We start from the raw sequence: 17,350 nt of genomic DNA, 5'->3' as shown, positions 1-17,350 counted from the left end.
CCCTCCCAGTAACGTGCACAACCAGCCACCCCCTGCCTCAGGCAGCAAAAAGTGTAGGGACACCCCTGGATTTGTCATTTTTGACTGGTGTAGCAGCGGGTGCAGACCACTGGGCAGTGGGTCATTGTGTCAGTGGGTCAACATCGTAAAGGACATGGAACTACATGACTGGACACTGCCAATGACATTGAACGACACTTATTTACCATTTCTTTTTTATTACAGTTACATAATTTGTAAGGTTGAAGAAATACACAAGTCTATTTAGTTTAATGTGTGTGTGTGTGTGTGTGTGTGTGTGTGTGTGTGTGTTGTTATACGTCCATAGCCCCTGTAAACTTTGTGAACTGAGAAAGACATCTAAATTTTTTTTTAAATTATCTATGTTCACAGCTGATTCCATTAACTGTGGAAGGAAGTTCCAAATATTTACTGTTCTGACAGTAAAAAACATACGTACAGTTTAAGAATAAACAGCTTCTCGTCCAACTTCTTGTTGTAGCCACGCGTCCTCTTCAGAGTCCTTAGATTAACAGTTTATTCCCAATACTGCAGTCCCCATTGATAGATTTGTCATTTTATTTGTGAGTAACAAGGGGTACTACGGAACCTGTACTCCATGTAGCCGGGGGCTGGATATCCGGGTGGACCCCTTCTTCTAAGGGAGGGTCTCAAGATTCCAATAAGTCCCCCATTCCCTGCAGACTTTGACATCTCTTTAAATGACACATCAATCAGGCAATGCAGCAACGCTCGGCGATCTTGACCTTCCAACACTACCACGTCTGACGATCTTTACCTGCTGCCACGCCCATTGCGAATGTATCCACGGTGCTGCCACAATGTAAACCCAGTGGTGGGGATCCTAGGTGACATCACTGACCCAAATAAGGTCATGACTATATTTGCTCAATAACATCACCCACAATCCCTGGCCCCTTTACAACAAACAAAAGCTGGCAGGAAGAAGTACATCATAGTACATCCGCAACTTCACGTGCAGCTTTAATGCATGTTATTTAAAGGATTTGTGTCTTTTCAATGTTAACCTTTAGGGCTCGGCACAATATTGTTTTTTCACATTTTTTTAGATATTTATTTATATCCTTAGTGCTTGGTAGCTCTTATTTCACTTTTCACCTTATTGTTTTTTTTAGCCTTTAGGGCTTGTTCACACCATCTCCAGACCAGACCCGGATGCGTTTCTGCAAACGTGGGTATGTGCGATTTTGAGGCATTCCAGTACGCAGTTTTATTTTTTTTTTGAGTTTGTTAATTGGTTTTTCTGCTCATTTCAGTGCATTCTGGTGCGTTTGCCTGCATTTTTTATGTGTCCAGAGAAAAAAATGCAGCATGCTGGGCTTTTTAAAAAGCTTTGGAACTGAACACAATGGTGTGAACTTGTCTTATTTTTACCACTGGAATGAATGTGTGCGCTTTTTTGGTCCGGATAAAAAACTTTCTGGTCCGGATCTGATCTGGAGATGGTGTGAATAAGCCCTTAAATTACAATAAATGAGGCTCTCCCCACAAAAATGTACATTTTTACATATTTTATTGCATTGGTACATGTCCCCCATGGCAGTGCCCAGCTACCCATGCCCTTCTTTTAACAAAAACTTTCCTATTGGCCTTACAAAAAAAAAGAATTTGGGCACATAGACTTTAATGGGGTTCAATGCCATGTTTAGATTTGGTGGATTTTTTCCCTGTGTTTAGCCAACTTCCCACGAACCAAACTTTGCCCAGTTTGTTCATCCCTAATCCTGAACCGTTTGCAAAATCAATTGAGACACTTTAGGCACACTTGTCAATTTTTCTAATTCGCATAAATATGATGCTACTTCTGCAATGTTCTAAAGAACATTGAATCAGTCACACCAACCCCTGCCCCTTACGTACTTTAAAGTAAAACTATACTGAGGCTATGGGCATTGAAATATTTGCATTTTCTTAACAAGCAGTAAATGAGCTTTACAGCAAGTGCTCATTTACCATTGTAGCTGCAGGCACGTTTGATTCACCAGAACTACTGAAGCTGTTCAAACATTCAAATGCCTGTTCCAGGAACTCGGTTCATCTTCCTGCTCCCACCCCCCTCCTTTCCCCAGAGAGCTAGCTCTGCATTAGAGATTAGATGACTGGAAGGCTGCTGCAAAGTCATTGCTGGGAGGAGGAAATATGGTGAGCTGAGCTTCCGTTGTGAACTTTAAGGATGAATTGCTCTACAGTACCTGCAGCTACAGAGGTCAATGAGGTCTTGTTTTAAAGCTAATGTATACGTAAACATTCGACTGCCGATAACCTGGCCATTTGTTAACTGTACTGGGGAAATACGTAATACCCAACCTTACAATAGCAAATGAGCCATGTCGAGAAGACTAATAAACGCAACCTTTTACAATACATACCATCATAACAAGATTACCTTCTTTAAAATAAAGTAACAGAGAAGTATCCAACTTCTGTGCACACTCACGAGACCTGGAATTTGTTTTGTTTTATTATAAGCACCTCTAACGTGAACCAGTAAAAACACCTTGCGGGGTCTCTTAAAACAAATATTTATTCTTCTTTATTTTTAATTACCTTTTTAAGTAAAATGGATCAATACTTAAAAATGTGATAGAGCTTTGAAGCACCAGTACTTATGAATGGCTTTATTGTCTTTGAAAAATTAGTCTCTGCCATTTTTCTATGGATGTTTGTGATATTCACAAATGATGACCATCAATACCGCAGAGCAGATACAAAGAGCTGTTTGAGTATGTCCTTATCCAGATGTCTCCCTGGAATTGAAAAAATAAGAAACATTTTTAATAAAAGTTCAGGTTATGTTAACCCCTTCGTGACGGGAGACGTACACTGTACGTCCAGCCACAAAGGGACCAAATGACTTGTCACGTACACTGTACGTGACGAGTTATTTGCTGCACTAGAAGGCTGCTAACCGCTGAGAATCAGCGGTTACCTTTCAGTAATAGATGTCTAACTATCTAGAGATCCATTACTGAAAGGGTTAACCTTTTTCAGACACCCGATACCTTAATATCGGGTGTCTGAGAGTCACAGCAAAGCAGACACACATGTCGGCTTTTGCCGGCATTCTGACAGCTCGTATAGATCGAGAGATATCTCTCTCAAGCTATACTGGCTTTTTTTTTTTTTATCTTTTGACTTTCAAGAATAGATACAAAATGTTATGTATTAGACACATAATGTATCTATTCTTGAAAGTAGAATGTTTAAGTTTTCTGAAACATTCACTGACAGCTGAATCCTGAACTGCTGCAGGATCAGTGTCACTAACTTATTATCGGCTGTTCTGAAGTTTGAAGCAGCCTGATAATAAAAAAAAATGTATTAATTTATCAAGCAGTAATAGTGAGATTAATTCACAATGACTGCCTGATATAATTAAATAAATAAAATTTGTCAGTATAAAAAAAGTGAAAAGTGTAAATAAATGTAAAAAAATAGTGAAAAGTGTAAAAAAATTAAAAATAAGGGACAAATAAATGAATGTATGTATTGCATTTTTTTTTAGCTGTGCTGGTTTTGTTAAAAAAAAATACTACAAATCAAAACTGGGAAAAAAAGTTTTTTTTTACGTTTTTTCCTCTTTTTTTAATTTGTATTTGTCCTAAGTGAGGCGTTAGACACACATATGTGATATAAATATATAGCCCTATCTGTCCTCTAAAAAACAATATATAATATGTGTGGGTGCACTTTGTAAGAAAGTATATTACTGACGTGGAAGAATCACACAGCAAAAATGTCAAAAGTGTGTCAGTCATTTACGAACAGAAACCAAAAACAAGCTCAGTCATGAAGGGGTTAATTCAGTAAGGAAATGTATTCATGTATTCATTCCAGCTAACGTTTTAGAAATATTGTCCAATTCCTGTTGTGCACACTCAACTAAACAAAGTAAACTTTATCTTATCAGGACTACACTATGCCTCTTCTTGTTTGCTTCATGGCTTTGCTCGAAACCTATTTTGTTGCAGGCTAGCTGGCACATGTACTGGGGACTTTTTTTGTGTGTTTTGTAATGTTGTAAGCCTTCCCATGTCCACCTTGCTACCCAGGCTGGTTATAAATTCATGCGGTTACCATCTATTTCTAGTTTGACTATTTTTGATGTGGGGACGCACTGGGGGCCCCGGCGTGCATTTTGGAGTACTGGGCCTCCAGTGCGTTCCTGCAACTTTGAGGAGTGGGCTCCTCCAGGTACACCTGCATTTAATTTATCAACTGCTTAAATATGCTCCAACATGGATACTCAGAAAAAGAGACCACACTTCACAGAGGAGCCATGATGGGGCAATGTGACTTCTACATATTTTTGGTGAAAGGTTTGTGTAACTAAAACCTCTGTTTTTAACGCATGCTGTCAGGCATGGTAATCTGTTTTGTCGCAGGCTAGCTGGCAAATGTGCTGGGGACTTTTTTTTTGTGGTGTGTTTTGCTCGAAAGAAGGGTACATCTAACCACAATTCCTCCATTCATACTAGCAACATACATGTGCACCAAGGTGTCATTCTCTTGTCTCTAACCCGTACTAGGAAAGTTGCTGGAATCCCACTGGCTGTCAGAGGTGCTCCATATGTCTGTGTGAACGCCCAAGCTAGTATCACATATCAATGTTACAAAACACTGATAAAACACATACACTATATTGCCAAAAGCATTGGGACCCCTGTCTTTACTCGCACATGAACTTTAATAGCATCCCAGTCTTAAATCGTATGGTTCGATATTGAGTTGGCCCACCCTTTGCAGCTATAACAGCTACAACTCTTCTGGGAAGGCGTCCACAAGGTTTAGGAGTGTGTCTATGGGAAAGTTTGACCATTCTTCCAGAAGCGCATTTGTGAGGTCAGGTACTGATGTTAGACAAGAAGGCCGGGCTCGCAGTCTATATATACACATACACACATACATACACACACACTGTAAAAATAATATACACACCCACAGTGATAAACACACATATATGAACTGTTTCTTGCATTGCTACATACAAGCCATGTTTCCTATATCTTTCAAGTTAAAGGAGAACTATGAGATGAGTGATTTCCACTCACCTCATAGTTCTAGCCAACCTGTGACAATGAGACTGTCACAGGTCGGCTCAGTAGATCGGGAGGTAAGCGAACACATACCAGGTTCGCTCACCTCTCGATCCTGTCACGGCTCTCTGCCGTGACAGGGGGAGGGCTGGATTCCCCTCTCCCCGCTCCGATCTGCCAGCGCTGACTGGCAGAACGGACGGGGGAGGGGGCGGGTACAGCTGGCCCTGCCTCTAGATAGGCAGAGCCAGCTGTCACTCACGCAGCTGGGCGGATCCCGTCATCTACGTCGGGATCCGCTCCGGCTGCGGCGTCTCAGTATACCGCGAGCTGTAGCTCGCGGTATACTGAGCTTAGGGTAACGGGAGGATGCTACTTTGTGTCCTCCCGTTACCCTAAGGAGAACTATGGGGAAAAACACTGACCCCATAGTTCTCCTTTAAGTGCTGATGAGCCAGCTGAAGCAGCTGTATCAAGTCAAATGTTAGGCTCTGTATTTATGTTGAGTTGCTGTGATGTTGGTATAATATGCCGTGGCAAACTGATTATTGCATTTTACAGTAAACCACATGCACCCTACCCTTCTTGGCCACACTATAAGTTTCAACTGTTCTACAATATGGACCTATTTTAAAAATATTATCCAACACGTTTTTTTTACATTTAGAAGACAAAGACAAAAAGTTACCTATGAACACCATGCGATTCAGTCGTTCCCCCTGCCAATTTACTTGTGTCTCTTCTAGCTCATAGAGCTCATGAACTCCCTGTATGATTACGTGGTTTGATTTCTCATTCATTGACAGCAGGCCCTGCTTAGACAAAGAAGACATGGTGACTAACGTAGAACAAAAATCACAAAAAGGATCCCAAAGGGAAAAAGAGTATGTATAAAACGTACATTTATAGTTCTTTAGATATATAAAGCATAAAGGCTTATTTTAAACATTTCTTTCCTTTATCAGGAGCCTTAAGAATACATTCCAAAAAATGAATGCAACAGATACAACATTTCAAATGAGTTATTTTGATTCTCCACCAGGGAAAGCAGTAGTGTACCAGTCCACCTCATTTCAAACTCACTTTATTGGCAGTAATATGGTATTTTATGAACACTATCTTGTGATACATTTGAATATTTGCCAGATATTCCTGATCCTGTCCTTTAGCTCCTTTGTTCAAGGAGTGATGGAAGATATGTCACCCCACAGCACCCTCCACTATACACTGTCTTGCCAATCAGCCTCTACATCTCTCTTCTTGCCTGCTCCCGCATTCTCTCAGGCTCCCATCCTTCACTGATCCCAACCTGCTCTCAAAGCTGGCTTACACCGTATGCCAGCTCTCAGTTTGGAGACCAGGCAATGCATCCTGCCCCTGACTAACAGCTGCTACAATACTGCCTAGAAGGTATACTTAGAAGCAGTGGCCCCATAATTGTAGAAGGCCAGCAGGTACATACTGTGAGCAATCTTACTTTACTAGATCTGAAACGTTTTGCAACATATTAGCAAATAACCTGATTGACTTTACTCACTGAATGGAAATACTCTTTATAATACCCACCAAAAAGAAATACCAACTTTACAAATTCAGCACTAACTGGTATCACAAGAAGATAAAATAAAAACAAATGTCACTGTATATTAATTGTATATTGCATTATAAAGAATCAAAAACAACCCTACCATGTACTTGTACTTTCAAAACTATTTTTGAGCCAAGACACTGTTTTGCTTAATACAGAGATGTAACACTACCAAAACCCACCTTTAACCTTATAACATCCATGGGAATTCCATTAGAGTTTTTTACATTCTTTTCCCAGAGCAAATTCTGTAAGATGAAACAGATTATGAACATATTACCTGATTTTAAAAACAAACAAAATCATTATCAATTGGGAGATGTTTTCTTCTTACCTGGATAAATAAATTGAGATTCTCTTCGACTACATTACCAACAACCTCAAATGTAACGGTGACAATGCTCTGTGAAGAGGATCAGTAAGTCATAAGTACAAATTACTACAATTCATAGTGCAACAATATTCCTTTTTTTTTTTTAAATGTAAGAAAATTAACTATGACCTTAGTTTTGTGGTTTTGGTACTTCAAGATCATTACAACAACTTATTTTATCAATCACAGCACAAAGCACATTGAAACTAGTAATATGCAGGAGTGCATCTTCGCTATATTGGAATGTCAGGATCCGGCAATGAGGCTGAGTAATGTCACAGCGCCTAGGTGAGGGAGCTGGAAGCTGTGGTCTAAGGTGAGTATCTGTTACTTTGTTTCTTACATTTTTTGTTTTTTGTTTAAGTTAAGGTTTCTACATGGGGGTGGCGGCTAGAAATTAAAGAGACCTTGCATTTTCATGTAAGGTCTGCCTTAAAATTCTTCCTACCAATTTACATAGTTACATAGTTAGTCAGGTTGAAAAAAAGACACAAGTGCATCAAGTTCAACCTATTTTGGAATACTATAATACCTTCAACTTGAAAACACAACGCAAGATAAAAATAAAATGCCCGTTTTCCAACCAAAGTGGCTTCTTCCCAGAACCCCCATGAAGGAGCAGCTGTTTCTCAGGTTCTTCTAGTGTGAATGTTAACATAATGTAAGGAAGTAGACCTGTTGTTTTTAGTACAATGTGATGTTCACTTACGGAACTGCAAAAGATCAATGGTAGTTTGGGAATAGAGAACTGAACTGCTGTGACGATAGTTCACACCCTCTTGCTGTCTCCTCGTTAGACCATATTATAGTAAGCTTTCTTCCCTTGAGAGAAAATATTGCCCTCATTACAGCTCATCTGAGGCAATAATGTTCTTTAATCTGTTTGGTGCTAAGGTAAACACTAACGTGTACTCACAAACCCATTCCCAAGTGACAAACGCAAGCCTATCTAAATAGGTTTCTGTTAAATAAACAAATACCACTTCCTTAAGAAAACACAAATGCTAATGTTTCAGTGCACCCTTTTGGTTTGTGGTTTTTCTTCAAAATAATCAGAAACTGTATATTTGAACTTATCACTTATATATATATATATAATTACTTTTTTTAAATCCCTAATATACAATGGATGAGTTACAATGTAATCTGCTAATACTATACAGGTCAAAATTTAGAAGGAGAAAAACCTTATTACACACATAATATCATTGTACATGGATGGCAAATCAGCTATAAACATAATTTTGGTTGTACTTAGAATTCCAGTTTGTTGTAGTTTCCGCTCACTAAGTTTTGTTACACTGTTAAGAACTGTACAAATATGAATATCCTTGCAGTATCAATAGAAAAACTGCCGCACACTAAGTATTCCAGCACTCAATTAAACTGTATTTTAGAACATGAAGTCCACATGAGCCAAAGCAACCACCAACAGGTGGAGCATATAACTACCTGAACGGGGAGAACATACCAACAACAAAAACTGGGCACCAAGGCAAACCCTGGGAGGTATCCCAGCCTCAAAAAAGATCCCCAAGGGTAACTGAGCCGGTCTAGAAATGATAAAATGCCCAAATCCTAAACTGATGACCCTGGCTCCAAAAGAAGTAGCGATGATTAAGACAGCCATCCAATCTTGTATGACATATTTCAAATAGAGAACTATGTAGAATATTACTCTATACGGAAATTTAAGAACCTTAAGAGCTGGAGACAAATGCAAAGAAACCATTTTAGGGTAGATGGGAAAATTGGATTCAAGAAGTACCCTCTACCAAAATAAACAGGTGTGGGGAGGTGCAATGACACCAGAAAACAGTGAGACAAGGAGATATGCCTACACGAACACCCAGAAGATTCACTAGAACCTAACAGGGTAAAAAACCCACTGCAGGAACATGCCTACCTGAGTCAAGGCATGGCACTATTAGTCCTCTGACTCGCCCCAAACCAGCGAAGCATCCACAGCGATTGAGAGAGGGGGAGGAAGCTTAACCACAGAGCTAAAACCGATGCTTGATTAAAGACAGGAGCAGGTAAGATACTTTGAAGAACTTCCTCTAGAGGCTGTGCATCATCCATAGTCAGAGGGCCTAACTCCCAATAAATCAGAACCCTGGAGGACCTGCAGACCTGGTATTTATCATGGAGAATGCCATCAGCAGGTTTGCAGCTGCCTGCTGATAATGCAAGGGAACACCAAGCCCATCCTTCTGCCACGTGGAAGATAAAGCACATTCAAGTGCATAAGTCTCTGTCCCCAGGATGGAGAGGCAGTGACAGCAAAACAATGCCTCTAAAGGGAACCATGCTTTTAAGAGTAACATCCTCAACATCACATAGTATAGGGAAAAGTTTACTTGCCTGTCACAAAGTTTACTTGCCTGAATTTCCAAACCTCCCCGGATGTGAATGTCTTACAGTGTCACGCTGATATCCAGAGTTTAGGTCAAGGGACCCACTCAGAGCAAAACCCACTGGAAAAAACAGTAATGGACTTGAACTTGAAAAAAGCAGATAGCAGCTAGAACTCGATCCCAGACATGAGGACAGCCTTTAGACATGATTCTACTCATGATGGGGGGGATGGGAGGACAATACAGACCCTAACAGACTGAGGGTTCATGTCAGGAACCTTTGAATTCATAGAATGCCAGATATCAAGGGGGAGACTAAGGAAAAGCAAAAGGTGAAAAAGGGGGAGACTAAGAGAAAGAATGATGATGTAAGGAGGGCAGGGTCCCTAGTACCGCACTAAAACCTAAACCGAAAGCAGGGGGGAGTACCCTGACCATTAGGGAAAATTCTACTAAACCACAGGGTGCAGAGAGCTTCAGCGAGGATCTAAGATAGCCAGCCTCACTTGTTGGCAATAGTTAATTAAACATGTGTAAGGGTCCAACCACTGGAAACTTGCAGGAGTCGGGCCCTTTGAGAGAATTCTGGCTACCAGAGTCCAGAAAAACTGCCCCTCTTCAAGAAAGGTCACCAAAGCATTTCACAATGGGGATGCCAAGAAAAAGCACTAGGGCAGACATAAGGTTCAGTTCTGCCAACAATTACAATTGCCTTTGAAAGACACTGAAGGGTCAGGGAAGGGTCAGAGAGCAGTGGAATATGGTCTCAGAGGAATCAGCAGGTTCCGCTGGAAGAGGGAATACAGAGGATCAGCATTAGGATATATCCAGGAGGAAAGGGAAAACCCTTGTAGCACATAACTCCCAAGGGCAAGTTCCTACTAAGACAGGAACAGTGTGATTCCATAATGCAAGGAACCTGAGAAGGCCTGGTAAAAGGAGCCGCTATGTGTAGTGGCATAAGAAACATGCTTTGAGGCAGCTGAAATAGATGGCATCCCCAAGTAATTGGCCTGTGATCTAAACAGGTATCATAAGCATCCAAAGTCAAAGGGTTCCGCTACCCAAAGACCAATTGCTTGTGCAAACAGTCCCCCCACTGGGAGAATTGTGGGTGCACCTTTATGCCAAAAGCTTGACAGAGGTGTTAGTAGATCTCTTACTGAAATACTTTTAGCAAAACTATTGAAAATGTTTAAAACCTCTACTGTTCAGAAATGAGTTGAAAAAAAGAACTGTTAGAGGGATGCTACATAGCTATGCAAATTGAAGTGAATAAATATTGACCAGCCAGGATCTTTAAAGACCTAAGCACTGTGATAATTAACCACACATCACAGTCATGCAGACAGCAACAGCAACAAACTGCTGCTAATCTATTTTGACACGGCACATTGTAAAACAGAACACATCTGCCCACAAGAAGCTAACAGTACAGAAAGGCAAGGTACCGATATGCAAACAACAAATATCCGTTGGCTTCAAACAAACTACTGAAGTCATTCACATGATGCCACCATGAACATTCAGATGTTTGCCAAGTTCAACAGTCCCATATTCAAACAGAATTTAAATATACTGTTAGTTCTAGTCTTCACCAACAAAAATGAAATCATTGGTGCAGATTAATTTCCTTTCTTAAAAAGACACTTACAGTTTTCTATAATGAATTTCTCAAATGTTTGGGTTTAAAAAAATGCCTGCATACACAATGCTTCGTTCCTGAGTTTTCAGTGGCATGTTATTGAACATGCATGACTGGTAGTTAGAATCATGCTATGGTGATTCCTGTAGCTTTTCTGTTTAAATAGGGGCTCCAGATCACCCATGGCAACCAACACATTTGAAAAATTAATGGTGCTAGAAGTAAAGAATTGTACAAAAAAAGACATAAAAATGTAATTCAATATTGAGCCAAAGGTCTGTTACAACCGCCTGCAAATCATACACATTCTGAAACCAAAAAGTCAAGGGTTCTGTGCATCTTCTGATTGTCATCTAATGTATAGAGGTACTTCAAAAAGTGGGAAAAACAAAAAGTACAGAGACACTGTTAATTAATCCTTTATTTAAAAAAAAAAAGCATAATGCAGTCACCTATTCCAACAGGCACACTATCCCTATTACTCCCTCTACAGGGAACCATCCCAAGCTAATATTGATGCAGGAGCCAGTATGGCCACATATACTCATCCTCTTATGCAGCAAGAGTGCCCTGTTTGAACAACGCATGAGAGTGTACAATGACTTCAGCTCCTTTCGCTAGAACAGAAGCCTCATGATGGGGTGATATTAGAAGCAATATCTGCATTGGAAACAAGCTGTTATATGTAAGGTGTTCATACAGAATGTACTCTCTGTCCTGTGGGCAAAGGTCCACTGGGTAAATGACAGCTTTTATATGCAATTTCTATTTCACTGTGACCAACTAATCACACTGGTACAAAGTTGTATATCAGTGGCACACCACAATATAGCCATTGTAGTTATTTTGGGGCTTATTACCAGATTGCCGTGTCCAACAGTCATCTTCTATTCAAATGATACAAGTTTTCTTCAAAATAAATTGTTTCAGCTGCTCATGCTCCATGGCAGTGTTATAGTTTGTCCCAGCCCTTTTCACCATCACTTCCACTGGACGGCCAGAGAGTCAACATGACAAGCACGTAAACACCATTTCCAAAAGGAGGCAAAGGCAAATACTCACACTTAAGCTGGCCATTCACATAAAGACTGCTTTCAAATCTTTCAGAGTAGGGTGGATTCCCCCTTCCACACTAAACCAGCTATTGTATTTTGACAGCCAGCAGCCGTAGCTGTCAAAATACCCAAGTGACTGCCTCTGATTGGCTGCAGACACTCTCTTTAGCAGACTCTTTTTTTCCACCCAGCTCCTTTGATTTTTCATTTGTAGTTTAATCGAGCTGGCTGGTATTGGCAGGGACGCCAACGGCAGAAATTTCAGAAGATTCTCGGAAATCAGCCCGACATTAAAGTAGTGTATGGCTAGCTATACAGAGAATGTGAGAGTAAGGAAGAGAGAGAAAGTGTGAGAGACAGAGAGAGAGAGAGAGAGAGAGAGAGAGAGAGTGTGAGAGGGAGAGAGTGTGAGAGAGAGAGAGTGTGAGAGAGAGTGTGAGAGAGAGTGTGAGAGAGAGAGAGAGAGAGAGAGAGTGTGAGAGAGAGTGTGAGAGAGTGAGAGAGAGAGAGAGTGAGTGTGAGAGAGAGAGTGAGTGTGAGAGAGAGAGAGAGAGAGAGCGAGAGATTTTGCCTCAGCAATAACATACTTTTGTCTAGTGCATGCTTAATCCGCAGACCCACAGACTTATTGAACCTTTCTTTCTTCTCAGCAGTGTATGTGGAAAAAGAGCAGCAACAACAGGAAACTTTTAACTGTACATGTTAAATGACCAAAGGTGTCATCTTGACAGAAGTTGTTCTTTAAACGTCATAGTTATAATGTTAAAACTTAAAAGTATATAGTGCAAGCCAGACAATACAGAAGAACAACATACAATGTCACGGGGAAGCAGGAACTCATTAAGAAAGTTCACACTATGGGCATTCACTGCTTGCTGGCGCATTGAGATGCTAACAGCTACATTTGCAGGAAGCTCTTTATTGTGGTTCACATTGTTTGAGAGCTGAATTTGTACATGTACAGTGTTGTGAGGTGCTAAATAAAAGGGCTCATTACAATAAAAAAAGGAAAAAGTGCCAATTCCCCAGCAAGGGTCCCTTCAGCTGAAATGGGATGTATTCTGTCTTTCTGAAAACTCATCTACAGGCTGTAGAACCTCTTCACATGGTTTATTTGCAGGTTGATAGGTGGTAAGGATATCAAAGAAAGGGAGGAAATGACTGTTTGTTTACTTTCTGTAGTTTTGGGTAAAAAAAAAAAGCTTACACAAAGCTTGTTTTATGTAATGATCCAAAACAACAACTGGTCTCAATGAATTGAGACATCTCAACTACCACAAGTCAGCACTAAGCAACTCACTGTGACATTTAATATACTTCCTGTGCACCGCTTAAATTGTCCTCGTCATTTTCAGATTGTCATTTTACACATAGTTTTGCTTTAAGATTCAAAATAATAGGCATAAAGAGCAACAACTAAATACAATCAGAACTATCCAGGAAACACTACTACTGTGTTAAAGGATAAGTGCGCTTTCACATAAAGTGCACATCCCTTCTGCCTAGCAACCTCTAACCTAAAGTTACCCACTTAGTTGCCTGCATCCCATAGCAGTGGCCTGCAATGTGAAGGTGCATTATCCTTTACTGGTGGCAAGTTCACTCAATTTACCTTTAATACACTTTTTATATAAATCAACTGCAGCCAGATTTAAAGCACTGTACACAGAGTTTCTAGTCGAGATACAACCTCTTGCTACAATATTGAGTTTCGCAACTTCCCTTTCAGAGGGTGGTAACCATAACTAGGGCATACTTGACCACAATCAGGGAATACGTGACCTGTATTTTCCTGGCTCACAAACAGGGCCAATCACAAACTTAGGATATTGAAAGTCATTGGGCATTTTTTGCAGCAAAGCAGCTAGCTGCATACCAGGCAAGGAAGAATATTAGAGACACAGCACTATTAGGCTGTCAGTGCAGCGAATTTAAATGCAATCTTTTGGAGTGTGCCTTTAACATGTAACCCACTGTCAATATCGTAGGACCAAACCAGGTTCTGCTCCAAAACCACAGCCTTGGTCATATGACCAGCTACTAACAGTTTTAGTCTGTGGGTCTGGTTTATGAGAGTTTCTAGATGTTATAACTATATTTTAAAGTGACATTAAAGTCACATGGAAATACTGCTGTAAGGACTTAACTTATATGATGTCTTTTGCTCCGATCATCTTCTTCTTTCCAGTAGTTTTCAGGAGTTTCTCCAGCGCTGATGCCGGTCTCTGATCCAGCGCAGACTCCTCGTATCCCACGGTGTCTGTCTGCGTGCATTGACTTACCCTTTGTCTCTCATCTCACGGCCAAAGATCTCTACTGCGCATACGCCCGTCCCATCATACTTCATGGCCGCTCGAGAATCTTCAGATGTTCAGCCAGGAGCCAGTGGCGGAATCACATGTAAGTTTTAACTTATTTGGTAACTTTTTTTTTTTTTAAATGTTTTTACATATATCTACTACTTGCTAGCAGTAGATATGCAAAAAACCCCAAAGGTTTAATTGTACTTTAAGTATTTCCCTGTATATAAGAAATACCATGATGTAGCAAGAGATCTAATATAACATCTGCTGGAATCTATGTGCTCTCATGCACAGGCAAATCTCTCAACAAGAATGATGGAAGCGGAGTGATCTGCCTATGTAAACCCAAACATCCTCACCATTACTCACCATTACTACAATTATCCAGTTGCATAGCAATAGGCACAGCAGCCTACATGAATGTTATGGGGCCTGCGGGTGGAAGGGGGCGCCATTAGGGTGAATACAGAATCAACTTTAACATAGATAATGTGTGTGCATCTAAAGACAACACAAATCCAGCACTATACCATTAAGTATTGCAGAGGTTGCTGTTGACACTGATCATGTACCCCCTGTGATATTGCCAATCAAGAAGATTTGACATCAGATGTACAGGAGGAGAATTCACAATCTTAATCGCTAGTCACAGATTCCCATTGCGGCTGTGCAGGAAGGATAATTTGTTTAGCTGTCTTAGTAGTGCAGATGTATTCCCTCAGAACCTCTGGTCATCCTGGCTGCCACTGAAATTAACCTTGCATGTTTAATGCAGTCTTGCACAGGCTGTAAAAATCTCAGTGTTTCCTCAGCTAAAAACTAACAGCTGTTTGAAGTTCTGCAAAAAAAACAAAAACCCCATAGTTTAAAGAAGTTTGTATTAAGGTTATATAGTAACTGTGTGCAGGAGTACTAACAATTATGTCCTAATATAAAATATTGTGGTGGACATTATTATTGCTACTAGACCACCTCTTTCAGCACTTGCTTGCTTTGGAGATAGAAGGGGTTGGAGGGCCTTCGATCTAATATGCTGAAAAAAACCCATGAGCTATTGAGGATAGAGTGGTTAGCTGGAAGAGTAAGGTAAAAGTTAATTCCCTGCACTGCCCTCCTCTTCCCTGACTACTTATATCCTCAGTACTGGTCCCTGGTAAGGTACTATGCCTGCAGCTTTCCTACCTGTCCTTAGTGTAGACATGCTTTACGTTAAGATCAATGACAGAAGGGAGGTCAACAATTATCCCTTACTTGACCAAGTGTTGATAGGGCTTTATACCTTTTCTATGCAGAACATGGAACCATCACTAAACAGTGACAGATTATTTTCAGTACAGTGTACAATAAAAGTGTTTTTACTGCAGCCAATGTTGACAATAGTGCATTATCCCAACATGGTGTGGCTATGAAAAGTGATACTTGTGTCAACTACATCTAATGCAAATATAAGGACATTATGAAAACCAGCTCATTATTTTACTAGTTTTATTTAGCCTACATTACTCACAATATACAATGCGAGTATATTAAATAGATGCTGGGGATATATTACATGCCTTTAAATTTCTGAAAATCTACACTAAGTTACAATAATGTTGGCCATAGATGAGCAGAGTTGCACAGGGAATCTCTGCCTGTTATTTGTAGCCAAACAACCTGTAATTACTTTTCATGTGCCTTGTCCCAAAGGACTATTGTAATTAACAGCTTTCTTCCCTCTATTTATTAGGAAAAGATTGTCTGGGTTACAAGGCGACATTCCAACAAGCTAGAAAATCCAAGTGAGCGTGAAAAGGCACTTTTGACAATGGGATTGTTCATTATCACCTCTTAGTGTCACCTTTAAACTGCTGGTTACCTAAGCATCATGTGGAGATTTTAGATTGGGGTAAGATTGGGCCATTTTTTGCTAGCGTTAGCCAAATTAAGAATTAAATTGGGTAAAATTTACATACCTACCTTTTTACATATATATATATATATTACCTACCTTACATATTTTATTTACGTATTAGCATATTTTACCATCATAAAGCACATAATACATTATTAATTTAAAATGCTAGTAAATAAAATTGTTACTTTGTTGGTACTGACATTATTATATATAAATTGGTAATTTTGGTTTGCCAACTTATGTTTTTTTTTATACAAATATTTTTTTACAGATATAATAAACAATAGGAAAACAATAACATGTTCTAAGAGAACAAAATCTAAAAAAAATATGTTTATCATTTATGTAATATAAGCTGCAACTGGTGATATAAGCATCATAGTCATGAGAAAACATTTTTAAACTTTATATTAAGAACTGGGATATCAGGGACCAGTAAATCAACATTTCACTAAAGATTCAACCAAGGATTGTGAAACCAATTACCATGTTTTGACTTTCTTCTACCAACAGTGATAGCTTTTCATAAGACATTTTTCATTTGCATTGTAATCTGCAGATTGTTTTAGGTGATGCAAGAAATTCAATACAGGGTTCAGGTGATTTTGTTTTGGATAGTAGTCTGGACAACAAGGGCCATGTGTATGAAAAGTGTATTAACTGGAAAATCTCTTGTTGCCCATGGTTGTTATTTCTGTAGTGCAAAGCTGAAAATCAAACAAGAATTCTGACTGGTTTCTTCAAGCAACAAGACATTTTAGAACTGTTCCTAAAGTGTAAACAGGGCAATACCAGCTTATACAGGACAATGTTCTGGTCCGGTCACATCCCTTGAATCAGTAAATCAGAGTTATGTACCACCTATATTTCACAGGAAGCTTCATTTAACCACTAACCAAAATCTTATTAGTGGATTTCCACACATTTTCTCGAGCCATGTTACTTTGTTTTAATATTTAAATGCATATTTATAAAATAAATGAAAATATACATGACCATAAACTTCTGTAGGGCACACATTGTTATAAAATAGTGATTTTTCATTATATATATA

General features: G+C 39.6%; 1 protein-coding gene across 1 annotated transcript in view; it reads right to left on the bottom strand.

Moving 5' to 3' along the window:
- Positions 1–2,551: 2,551 nt before the first annotated feature.
- The window catches only part of CBWD1 (COBW domain containing 1), a 61,919-nt gene continuing 47,120 nt past the window's right edge, over positions 2,552–17,350 (bottom strand). The window contains exons 14-17 of the mRNA XM_018571252.1: positions 7,001–7,069; positions 6,849–6,914; positions 5,767–5,890; positions 2,552–2,789 (exon numbers count right to left, since the gene is read on the bottom strand). Of these exons, the coding sequence (XP_018426754.1) occupies positions 2,731–2,789; positions 5,767–5,890; positions 6,849–6,914; positions 7,001–7,069 (318 nt within the window). The 3' untranslated portion in view covers positions 2,552–2,730. The remainder of the gene's footprint in view (positions 2,790–5,766; positions 5,891–6,848; positions 6,915–7,000; positions 7,070–17,350) is intronic.

The sequence above is a fragment of the Nanorana parkeri genome, unplaced genomic scaffold (genome assembly GCF_000935625.1).
Source record: "Nanorana parkeri isolate BGI_ZX_2015 unplaced genomic scaffold, ASM93562v1 scaffold1713, whole genome shotgun sequence".
Classification (NCBI taxonomy): Eukaryota; Metazoa; Chordata; class Amphibia; order Anura; family Dicroglossidae; genus Nanorana; species Nanorana parkeri.
This window is presented reverse-complemented; position numbering and strand designations above follow the sequence as displayed.